Source organism: Neofelis nebulosa, chromosome 1 (assembly GCF_028018385.1).
Source record: "Neofelis nebulosa isolate mNeoNeb1 chromosome 1, mNeoNeb1.pri, whole genome shotgun sequence".
Taxonomy (NCBI): domain Eukaryota; kingdom Metazoa; phylum Chordata; class Mammalia; order Carnivora; family Felidae; genus Neofelis; species Neofelis nebulosa.
Window position 1 is genome coordinate 70,516,626 of NC_080782.1, and position 12,616 is coordinate 70,529,241.

Sequence of the window (12,616 nt, forward strand, 5' to 3'; positions counted from 1 at the left end):
CTCGAACTCACAAACTGTGAGGTCATGACCTGAGCTGAAGTTGGACGCTTAACCGACTGAGCCACCGAGGCGCCCCAGAATGCATCTTTTAAGTGAGTTGAGTGAGATTAAACTTAGGGACAACGATTAACAATTAACTGTCTAGGTGTAGGTTTAGAGGAAAATAACTTGAGCCAGGGTTTTTAGGAGAAATGGAGAAAAAGGAGTCATTTTACAGAAGGAATGGAAAATAAAAAGGACTTAAACATGGGGTTTTGTGAGGAGTCAAAGACCTGTGATTTTCAGCTTGGGAGTAGGGAAATACCCTTAGAAAGAAACTCAAGAAAGGAGTTACCTGTCAGATGAGTTTTGCTTTATAACTTTTGAAAAGAAGGGTGAAAATCTAAAAATGTTTGGTGCACAGTTAGTGATTATGAAAGCCAAGTGGTCAGGGCTGAGGATATATTAAAAGTTAGCTACTTAGAGGTGAAGGTTATGTATAATGAGTAGTAATAATACAGGCCAGGGATCTGCAGACTTTTTTCCTAAAGGACCAGATAGTAAATATTTTAGATTTTGCTAAGAGGCAAAATTAAAGATAAAGTTGTAAAAAAAAAATTGTAACTCACTGACCATAAAAAAACAGGTAGAAGGACCAAATTTGTCTGAAAGGCTATGTCACCAGTCTGTGACATAGGCTTCTTAAATATATTGACTATTGATCATAAGCATGCTTTTTATATTAAAATTTGTAAATACTCCATCAGTTATTTCATTAAGCAAAAAAAAAAAATATTACAAACTTTTTAGGTGTTGTTTTTCTGGACAGGATCATAAAATGTTTAAAATACGAGGTTTTTGTTTAAGTAAAATTGCTATAAATTAATAAATAAATTTTAGCTGAATTGTTAAAGATGTCAAAATTGGAGTTGGTAATTTAGCTTTAAAGATGACAGTCTAAGGAGCGCCTGGGTGGCTCAGTCAGTTAAGCCTCGGACTTCAGCTCAGGTCATGATCTCAAGGTTTATTTAGTTCATGAGTTGGAGCCCTGCATCAGGCTCTGTGCTGTCCGTGCAGAGCCCGCTTCAGATCCTCTATCTCCCCCTCTGTGTACCCCTACCTGGCTTGCACTCTCTCACTCTCTCAAAAATAAATATACGTTAAAACAAAAAAGTAAGAGCTTACCCCTGATGTTTTGGGGTGCCTGGATGGCCATTCGGTTGAGCATCCAACTTTGCCTCATGTCATGATCTCACGGTTTGTGAGTTCGTGCCCCACATCAGGCTCTGTGCTGACAGAGCCAGGAGCCTGCTTGAGATTCTGTGTCTCCCTCTTCTCTCTGCCCCTCCCCCATTTGTGCTCTGTCTCTTTCAAAAATAAATAAACATTAAAAAAATTTTTTTAAAGAAAATTGAGAGGTTTCATAGGCCAGGAAACTTCATTCAAAAAGTCTTTTTGAACTATTTTCTATGTTAAATTTTTATACTGGAGCAAGTATAGAACTGATTTATTTGATCTTAGATTGTTTTTTGGGTTAGAGAAAATTTTACAAAATATAAGCAATTGGGCTTCTATCCAACTGAAAGAACACCTTTTACTTGCTATGCCAGAGCTATGTAAAATTCCTTCTCGAGAATGTGACCTGCTGCCCATCATTTACTGACAATTGGAAGTTGATTTTTTTTTTTTTTTTACTTCTAACTCCTCAGAGCTTACATTACTGCCGCTTTTTCTTAATAGCATCTTGATCTCCTGGATTCATCTGTTCAGAGAAGGAGGAACTCATTAGACTAGTTAATATATCAATAATATAACCATTAGTAATATATCATCATAAAGAAAAGGTAATTTCTTACCAATTATCACTTCTTTCAGAAACTAAAATTTATTAATTTTTTGTTTCTCAAAAATCAAGGCACAAAGGGAAGTTTTTAAGGGGATTCTTGACCAGAATGGTTGATACGGTTGGAAGGGGCATTTAAGATTTATTTTCACCATTAATAATATTTTAACCTTTGTAGTACAAGATGACTAGTACTTAAAGAGTCATTAAATGAAACCAAATTAACCAAAGTTAAATACAACCAAGTCATTTTCTGAGGTTCTTCATTAACCCTGTTATCATCCCTTTGGTTCCTTATCTAAATGTTCTCTTGAATTGAAATTTATTTTGTGTTCATAGTCCTACCAAAGGACTTCAGTAAAGATTTGTCTCTGCTGCTTTTTATGAATTTGAATTTCCTTTTAAAATCTTGTGTAAAAAAGGAAGGAAAAAATAGTTAAGCTTTTATTTTTTTATTTTTTTTTTAATTTTGTTTTTTTAACGTTTATTTATTTTTGAGACAGAGAGAGACACAGCATGAACGGGGGAGGGGCAGAGAGAGAGGGAGACACAGAATCGGAAGCAAGCTCCAGGCTCTGAGCCATCAGCCCAGAGCCAAACTTTTAAAAGATGGTAATAGAAATTTGTTCATAGAGGATAGGATTTCCATTGTCAATATGTAATTAGAAAGTTGTTTTAGTCAGATCAGATGAGTAATAAATCTATTATTATTTATTCCAGAGCATTTAATTCATGGTTGCCAAATTATATTTAAATTTTTATTTAGAAATATGTCTAATAAATGAAGAACCTCTATCTAAGCAACATGGAATTACTTACTTTAGTGAAGAAAATCATAAATCGATAATTCTGTAACTTGCCATGTGTTATATTCATTTGAAAAAGTTACATTCTGCTGAATGTATTTATTTTTAAAATATTTTTTAAATTGAATTAGCACCTGATGAATCGTGTGGCATCAGTCATCCACTCGATACCACGATGTCTTCAAATGGTAAATGCACATATAATGACGATTGTAATGACAATTTATTTTCTTTCTGTTCTGAATTTGCAGTTCAGAATGCAGTGATGGAGAGTGGTCTGCTTCTTTGCCTCATCGATTTTCTGGTACTGAAAAAGATCAGTCGTCAAGTGATGAAAGCTGGGAGACTTTGCCAGGAAAAGATGAGAATGAACCTGAACTACAGAGTGATAGCAGTGGTCCTGAAGAAGAAAACCAAGAATTATCTCTACAGGAAGGGTATGTTTTGTTTAACAGTGAGGTTTATTTATATGTATTGTACAAGAATGGTATACGTCACTTCCAAATGTTGGATATGCTGTTGATCCCATATACAAGCCCTATGTAGAACCAGTAAGTCCTACTGAGTTTTTTCATTATGCTTTTGGTGTTTTGTTTGTTTGTTTGTTTTAGTGTTTATTTTTCAGAAAGAGAGAGAGTGTGAGCGGGGGAGGGACAGAGAGAGAGGGAGACACAGAATCTGAGGCAGACTGCAGGCTCTGAGCTGTCAGCACAGAGACTGACATGGGGCTTGAACCCACGAACCGTGAGATCAATGCACCCCAGTGCTTTTGGTGTTTTACAAAGAACAATTAAATTGAAAATTTTAGTAATTTAATTATCTTTTATTGAGATACAGTATACATTTCTACTTTGCTTTAAAGAAAATTAGGGCATTTAAAAGATTCTTTTGGTTGAGTTAGGTATGAGTTTAGAGCTGCCATTGCCAAACAATGGAGAAAGGGCAGCCTCAAGATGGGAATCGGTGATTTATTCACAGAAACAGAGAAAGTTACAAATGTTGAGGTTTTAATATTTGCCTAATCGCATCAGATGGTATTTCTGAAATCAGTGATTGATGGTAAACACCTTTGTCTTTTCTTGGTTTTAATGAGAATGCTCTACTACAGGGATTGTCAAACTTACACTGTGAAGGGCTGCATGGTGTTTTCAGTTCATATGCCAGTGTCTTATTGCAGCTGCTCATCTCCAGTGTTGTAGTGTGAAAGTAGTCATAGACAGTATGTAAATGAATGAGTGTGGCTGTCTTCCAGTAGAATTTTATTTATAAAAACAGGTGGCAGGCTGGAAATAACCCATGGGTTCACAACCCTTGCTCTAATATTTCCCAAGTAAGAATGATTCTGGCTTTTAGGTTGATTTTATACACACACACACACACACACACACACACACACACACACACACAATTGTTTTCTTCTAAATCACACTAAGGAAATATCCCCCGTTACTATTTTATAGGTTTCTAGCAAGAATGTTTGTTAAATTTTATTAAAGTTTTTTTAGTGTCAGTGGAAATGATCATAGTGATTTTTCACCTTTGACCTAATGATCATGAGGAATTATTTTATTATTAGATTTCCTAATAGCCACTTACCCTTGCTTCTTGACATAAACATGATCATATAGTCATGAAATGTTTGAGCTGCTGGATTCTGCTTGCTAATATTTGACATAGGATTTTTATGTTGAGATTAATATGTGCAGATTGTCTCATTTTTTGTCTCAAAAACAGTTTAATACTTGCTTTGCTAAAACAATGTGTGCTTTTTTTTTAACCCTTTGATGTTTAGCTTATTTATTCCTTTAAAGGTTGTTTAAAAATTTAAACAGCTTATTCTTTTAAAGGTTGTTGGTATTGTGAAACCTTGGCTTTGTGTTTTCTGAGGTAGTTTGTCTTTGTTAATTTAAATTTTTTTTCCTGATAATTGGTTGGTTCTAATTTTTAGTCTCTCATGGAATCTGTTTTGGTAAATGGGTTTTCTTAACTCTTTCAACTTGGACTAATGGTAAAGTTTGTTCTCAAAGGTTTAAGTTTCCAGCTTGAAATTAATTCTGTAAGAAATAAAATACATTAGAAAATCTGTAAAGAAAGAAGTTTACAAACATAATTGATATTGACAGTGATTGAAATGGTGTTTATTTTTCTTTTCTGATTTTATGTTTGATCTTCTTGAATCACTATTAGTTTACTATTAGTAAATTTTTTATATATAATTTGTGATACAATTATTCATTCAACATATATTTATTGAGCATTTAATATGTACCAAGCATTGTGCTGGATCCCATGATTATATCCATGAACAAGACAAACTAAGATTCCCTCCTGAAGCTCACAATGTGGTGGGAGACGCAGATATTAAACAAAATACAAACATGCTAAATTATAAACTGCGATGGTTATGGTAAAGGAAAGCAAACCTTGTGTCATAGAAGGTAACTGGTAGGGCCTACATTAATTAGAGTGGCCATGGGCTACTTATCTCAGGAACTGACTTTTGAGCTGGGCTCTAAAAGATGAGAATTAGTGGTTGAGGAAGAGCTCTCTAGGCATAAGGAAAGGTAAGAGCAGAGATACTGAAAGTGAAAAGGCTTGCCATGTATGAAGGTAGTGGGACTGAAGTGAATGAGTGAAAGGAAGAGTGACATGAGATGAGGTGCGCAGATACCAAACTATGCAGGATAGATAGCCTCTGGAATTTATTCATAGAGCAGGGAGATTTTAAGTGAAGAGTTAATTGTCACACATTTATATAAGATCACTCTAGTTGCTTTGTGGAGATTGAAGTACAAAAGAGGGGAAGGTTGGCCTAGGGTATTAGACTGGGGGATGGTAGTGAGGATTAAAAAAAGTAAACAAGTTTGAGCATGTTTTTGAGTGATCAATAATAAGGTAGATTGGGTGTGAGATGAGGGAGAGTGAGCAATCAGTTATGGCAGGTTTTCTTGGTTTGAGCCTTAGGTAGTTATTACTGTACTGACTGAGATGAGAAGGTGTGGGAGAGGAATGGGAAGTAAAAACTTTTTTTGAAAGTTTTAAGTGCTATTTAGACATACAGTGTAGATGGTAAGTAGACACTTTGATATTTAAGTTTAAAAGATCCTGGACTGTAATTAGATATAGATAGATATAGAGATATATAGAGATTGAGATAGAGATATATAGATATGTGATGTGGAGGTCATCAACTACTTGCATTGATACCCTACAGTAATAAAGCCTAGTAATTCATTTAAAAAAATAGAAGTTGAGGTGCCTGGGTGGCTCGTTTGGTTGGGTGTCTAATGCTTGGTTTCTACTCAAGTCATGATCTCAAGGTTCAGGAGATCAAGCCCCTCATTGGGCTCTGCACTGACAGCACATAGCCTGCTTGGGATTCTGTCTCTTTCTCTCTCTCTCTGTCTCTTTCTCTCTCTGCTCCTCCCCTGCTCTTTCTCTCTCTCTCAAAATAAATACACTTAAAAAAAAAAAGTAAAAGTGAGGGGACAGAACTAAACAGTGGACAGCAATGGTATTTAAGTTGAAAGGGGGAAGATCAAAGTTGAATTGTATTGTTTGGGAGAGGGTTCAAAGTTAACTTTTGACATAAGAATAAAGAGTATATGTACTAGAGACCTGTAGAGGAGGAAAAAAGGAATTAAGACATGGAAAAAGATATTTACAGTCAATCCAAATAAAAGTAAAGAAAGAGAAAAAATCATTAAAACGGGGAAAAAAAAGAAATGGGTAAAAGTAATATGGAACAAGTCCTGTAATAAATATAATTGCCTAATCTCTGCTTATAAAAATCAAAGCTTCAAATCAGTTGGAACTTTTTTAAGTTAAATGTGTTTTACAAAAGATGAACTTAAAGCATAGGTATACAGACTGAAAATAAAAGGATAGACAGTGGTATTTCAAGCAAATGCAAACTAAACAAAAACGGAACAGTTACATTAGCATTAGCAAAGTAGACTTCATTATTGACGAGAATGAGGGGTCAGTATGTAGTAAGTCCAGTTTATCAGTAAAATGTAACAGTTTTAAATTTGAATGCATCTAATAAAATAGACTCAAAATATGTAAGTCAAAATGTAACGAAACTAGAGAATATTGACAAATTTACTATCATTTTGGGAAACTTTTTAATACTTTTCTCAACTGCCTGTAATTCATGGATATAAGAACTTCATCCGTCTTTAGCAGGTTTGAACAACTGATTTAAGCCTGGTTTAATGAACAGTCCAGTTTATGGAATACACAAACACACAAAAACTGAGCATGGACTAGGCTGCAGAGCACAGGTTAACACATTTCAAAGAATCAATATCCTACAGACCAGCAAAAATATAAAAAATTTAAAAATCCATGCATTTAAAATTATTCATCCTTCTAAATTACCAGTAAGACAAAAAAGAAATTACAATTGAAGTCTAAAATGCTCATAACTTACCGGTTTTGAGAATGCCACCAATCAGAATTTGACGGATTGGAGTGAAATTGGTAAAGGGAAATTTATCTTTATAAAATACATACATTAGAAAAGAAGAAAACTTGAAAATGGAGAAGCCATGCATTTAACTTAAAATGGAAAAGAAACATTAAAATAAGGAAAATAAGGGAATAAAAATTAGAATTAGGAGAGATAAGAGCAAAACTCAATAAGTTAGAAAACAGGATAGAGAGGATCAAAGAAATCAGAAGGTGATACTTTGAAAAGATTAAGAAAAATAGGCAATCCACTTGGATAGTGAACAAGAAAATAAAGGCAAGGCACAAATAGATAATACATATAGAAGTGTATACAGCCACAAGTACATTAAAGATTGGATAGACTAAGAATAGTACTATGAACTTTGTAGCAGTAAATTTGAAAGCTTAGAAGAAATTGAGAAATTTTTAGAAAAATACAATTCACCAAAACTTGTAGGAAGCCTGAATAATATTATACGTATTACAGATATGTAATTAGTAGTTTAAAATCTTACTGTGGAGAAAATACCTAATCCAGATGGTTTTAGAGCCAGATTCTCTTAAACTAAACTTTCAAGGATCCACTCTTCAAGATAATAGAAAAAGAACTATTTCTCCAAATCATTCTAAGGCCAGTATAACCCTAATACCGAAAGAGTATGTGAAGAAAATTATAAACCTATATCATTCATTAACATACATGTCAAAATCTCAAACAGAATTATTGGAAATCTGAATTTGTAAGTATATTCTTTACAGATAAAACTCAATTACCAATCTGAGTTTATTCCAGAAATGCACAAGTGATTTAATGTAGAATACCTGTAAATGTAATTCACCACATTAGCAGAATACAGGAGAAAATTCATATGATAGATTCTGTAGATACAGGAAAAAAATCACTTAGTAATGTTCAAGACCTCATCGTGATAAAAACTCAGAAACTAAGATCAGAACAGTTGACCTGATAAAATGTATCTCCCAAAATAAATCAGTAGATATCATTTTTAGTAATGAAGCTTTAACTTCCCCCCCCCCCCGCCCCCCAAAATCAGGAGCAAGGCAAGGGTGTTGCTCATAGCACCATTTCAGTAGCCATTGTCGTGGAGATCTTGATGGTCACGGCATGATGGGAAGATAAAAGAAGAGGAACTGAAAATGAAAAGGAAAGAAACTAGTAGAATGTATTTATAGAATACAGAGTGTTAATGTGCAGGATATAAAGAATTCCTAGAAATCAGGAAGAAAAACTGATAGTCTAATTGCAAAATGTTCAAAAAATTGAGCAGATGATTCACTGAAGAGGAAATATTAATGAATAAAAATATCAAAAGATACATAGATCATTAGTAAATTAAGATCACAAGGAGGTATCATTTTTTAGCTACCCATTGGATTAACAAACAGGAAATTTAACAATATCAGGTGTTTTGGAGGATATGAATGCTTGTTGAGATGTGAAGTAGGTCATATTAACTAAAGTGATATAATAATTTTAACATTTTGCATCGTGCACTATCAGCAGTTCCACTTTTAGGTGTATACTCTGGAGAAACTTCCCCATGTGGCCCAGGAGTTGTGTACAAGAATGTTCGTTGCAGTATTTTTCATGAAAGCTATGAACTGGATATTACTCAAATATTACTTAACAGGAGAAAAGTTAGTGGTGTATTCATACAGGGAGTGTTACACAGCAGTGGGAATGCATGAGCCCCACTTATATGCAAAACATGGATGAATCTTAGAGGTACAATATTGAATGAAAGCAACCATTTCTAGAAAAATAGTGTGTATAATCTCTGTTTCACAAAGTTTAAAAACAAGAAGTTAAATATCTTGTTTAACTATACAAAACTAGTGAAAACTTCTTTCAGAAAACAATGGAATGATAAGAGCATTCAGATAGTACTTTTTTTCTGGGGGGGGGTGAAGTCAAAGGGATAGGATAGGTATGGGGCACAAGATGTATGCTAGTCAGTGATAATATTCTAGTTTCTGCTTTGGGTGGTGGGTTTATGGATATTCAATATAATGTACTTTATAACTTAAATAGATTGTTTATCTTTTTCATTTGGGGAAAAGAACTAAAAAAATGAAGGGAATTGAAGGTAATAGAGTAGAGACAGTTATCATACCTAACTCTTTACAAAAGGAAGGAGCCATAGATAGATGCTGGGCCTAAGAAAATGTTGTCTTCACTTCGCTACACTGGACACGTGATTGTTTGCTTATAGAATGTTCCAGAGGAGAATAACTGACTAATAATTATAGGAAAGATAAAGTGAAGTCCTTGAGAAGATAAGGATTAGGCTCCACATCTCAAAGAGAGAACCTTTAGGAGGTGAGACTTGCAGTGTAATTAGTGGGAAGGTAGCAGGTAGGTACAAGTGTAGGTAAATCTGTAGGTTTGCTGGTGGGAAGAAAAGAGGAGTGAGTCTCTGGTGACTTCAGTGTCCTCATTGTTACTAGATATTGAGGATGGGGAGGATAGGAAGATTGTCAAATTGAAGGAAAGAAGAAAAGGTTGGAAATAGGCTTTCAGAGAGGTAGACAACAAACTTACTAGGTAAACATTGAATAATTACTGGACAATATTGAATGTCCATTTAAAATTTGTGTTTTTGAATTTAAATTAATACATCACACCTGCGTGTTTTTAAGTTTTTGCCACTGTTTTGTTAACTTTACAAACTCTTTATGTAACTACTCTTAAAATTTTTTTTAAAAAATTTAATAAATATTTTGCCCTTCCTGTTAACACTGAATTTATTTGGATAAGGAAACATTTCTTCAAATTAGGTGCTGGGGTTCCATCTTTGTGACTGGATGACATGGAACCAGAGTACCATTGATTTTATAAGCTGTAATTCCCTTTGAGGCTTTTTTGATTCTTAACTAAAATTTCAGTTACTTTCTTTATTTATTTAAAAAAAAATTTTTAATGTTTATTTTTGAGAGAGAGAGACAGGGTGCAAGTGAGGGAGGGGCAGAGAGAGAGGGAGAGACAGAATCCAAAATCGGCTCCAGGCTCCAAGCTGTCAGCACAGAGCCTGATGCAGGGCTCGAACCTATGAATGGTGAGATAATGACCTGAGTGGAAGTCGGAGAATCAACTGACTCAGCCACCCAAGCGCCCCTCTGTTACTTTCCTTGCTACTTTTTTTCATTACTATTTTGTGTTTATTTATTTATTTTGAGGGTGGGAAGAGGCAGAGAGAGAGGGAGACAGAATCCCAAGCAGGCTCTGTGCTGTCAATGCAGAGCCCCGTGTGGGGCTTGAACTCATGAACCATGAGATCATGACCTGAGCTAATGTCTGATGCTTAACCAACTTAACCACCCAGGTACCCTTCTTTCTGCTTTACCTCCAAGATAGGGGTTTGAAATCTTAACCATTTGCTATACAATTAGAATTATTAAAAATGAGCTTATACCTAAAGCCTAGCAGTTTCTTACATGTGTCTTGAGTTATAAAATGAAAACTGGTTAATCGAATACCAGTTAATTAGGAATCTTAACCATGCTGTCCAGGATTTTTATAAAATTTCTTATAATATAGCTAGATTATTTTATGAAAGCCTCAGCTCTTTAAAATGTTGGCATTAACCCAAAGGTCTAAAATTTTGTGCTGCAAATAATGGATACTCAAATTGCTTATCATTTAGCTAAAGGAAACGACTCGGTTTTATGTGATTTGTCTGCCTTTCATTTTCTTCATTTCACAGAAAATTCTATGTTGCATGGTTATATGATAGCATATTCTAAAACTTTTTAATGAAAATTTCTTTAAAATATTCCTTATTGGGGCGCCTGGGTGGCGCAGTTGGTTAAGCGTCCGACTTCAGCCAGGTCACGATCTCGCGGTCCGTGAGTTTGAGCCCTGCGTCAGGCTCTGGGCTGATGGCTCGGAGCCTGGAGCCTGTTTCCGATTCTGTGTCTCCCTCTCTCTCTGCCCCTCCCCCGTTCATGCTATGTCTCTCTCTGTCCCAAAAAAAAAAAAAAAAAAAAAAAAAAAAACGTTGAAAAAAAAATTTAAAAAAAATAAAATATTCCATATTAATTTATTGTATATTTTGATAATTTTAATATTGCTATTCACATATTAAATTTAGTTTCTATTATTGAAGACTATGGATCTTTAATCATATATCGTAAAGGGAACTTCTGTCTGTCTGAAGCTTTGAGTTAACGGTGTAGCCTGTAGTCAGGAGATTAGATGATGCTGATGGCTTTCTAAGATTTTCACCTACTGGGAGTAGGTTGTGGGGCTAAGTTAAGAAGCATTTTCAGTTTCTTCTCAGGGCAGCAGCATTGATTTCCTTCAGGCAGTGCTGAAAGTGCTCAGAAGGAAAGGACAACTTGGTAATTTCCCTTCGCAGTTGAAATACCTGTGACTTTAGTGGTGGTTGTGGCAGGCACAGGCTTCCACGTCTTCCATCTACTGGAATACTTTTTTGGAATTGACCATTGGAGACATGATTAGATAATATGTCTTTTTAAATCTCATAAATTACTGTGCAGCATGATAATGGCATCTTGTTAATATTTGAATTACCAAAATGATTCAGAAAGGACATTGAAGGTCTAAATTTTTGTGAATTTGTTGTTACACATGGTATGTCTGGTATATGTGTAAATGTGTATGTATAAGGAGAGAGAAAGAAGACTGAGCTATTGCTTTAAATATTTCCAAGGTTTTTGTAGCATTTAAACTTACCTTATAGTCTTACATTCCCATGGGGATATTTGTTTCTTTGGTTAGCTACAGAAAATAAAAGATTCTTTTGACATTATTGTTGAGAATCTTTTTTTTTTTTTTTTTTTTAAAGAGCAGAATTCGTTTTGTTGTAATATCAAGCCAACTCTGGCCCAGCACAGTGCCACTCTTCTAGCCTGGTAAATTTTGTGTTAAGTGGTAAGAATTTATGTGAACTTTATGTAATAGGTTGAAAGCATATACCATATGTGACTTATTTTCTATTTCTATAACTGTTATTATGAGTCATTATAGACAGAATCAAATGTTTAAGCAACATACGTAGACAAGAATTGCTTATATAGTAAAAGTATTAATGACATGTTGTAAACTATTTATATTCAGAATAATTTCTTTAGTTTTATTCTTCTTTGAATTAAAACCCAAAAATTAATATTTATTCTTATACTGAATCATTTTCACCAACATATTTGAGCTTTATGTTCTATATCTGAGTACAGAGTAGTAACTGACTTATTTGCTATCTGTATAATAAGAAAAAGAAGAGCATTTTTTTTGTAGGAGTACATCAGAAATAACAAAAGTTTCTAAGGGCTATTTCAGGATTGATCTCCAAATTATTTGTTTTTTAAAAGATTGTTTTTCAAGGATTTATTGGTAACATTTGCAACACGAATAGAGTACCTACTGTGTGGTAGGCACTTATTACAAGGGGTGAAGCTACGATGTTGAGAGACAGCACTGTGTGTGCTTTTGGAAAGCTCCCGTCTAGGAGGACACAGATGAGTCACCAGAAGAATTATAATACAGTATGGC

At 34.4% G+C, this 12,616-nt stretch overlaps 1 protein-coding gene across 2 annotated transcripts in view; it reads left to right on the forward strand.

The window, feature by feature from the left end:
• The window catches only part of PJA2 (praja ring finger ubiquitin ligase 2), a 70,573-nt gene that overhangs the window by 31,157 nt on the left and 26,800 nt on the right, over window positions 1-12,616 (forward strand). For both annotated transcript variants that reach the window (XM_058725306.1, XM_058725316.1), the window contains one exon: window positions 2,880-3,065. In XM_058725306.1, coding sequence (XP_058581289.1) covers window positions 2,880-3,065 — 186 coding nt within the window. The remainder of the gene's footprint in view (window positions 1-2,879; window positions 3,066-12,616) is intronic.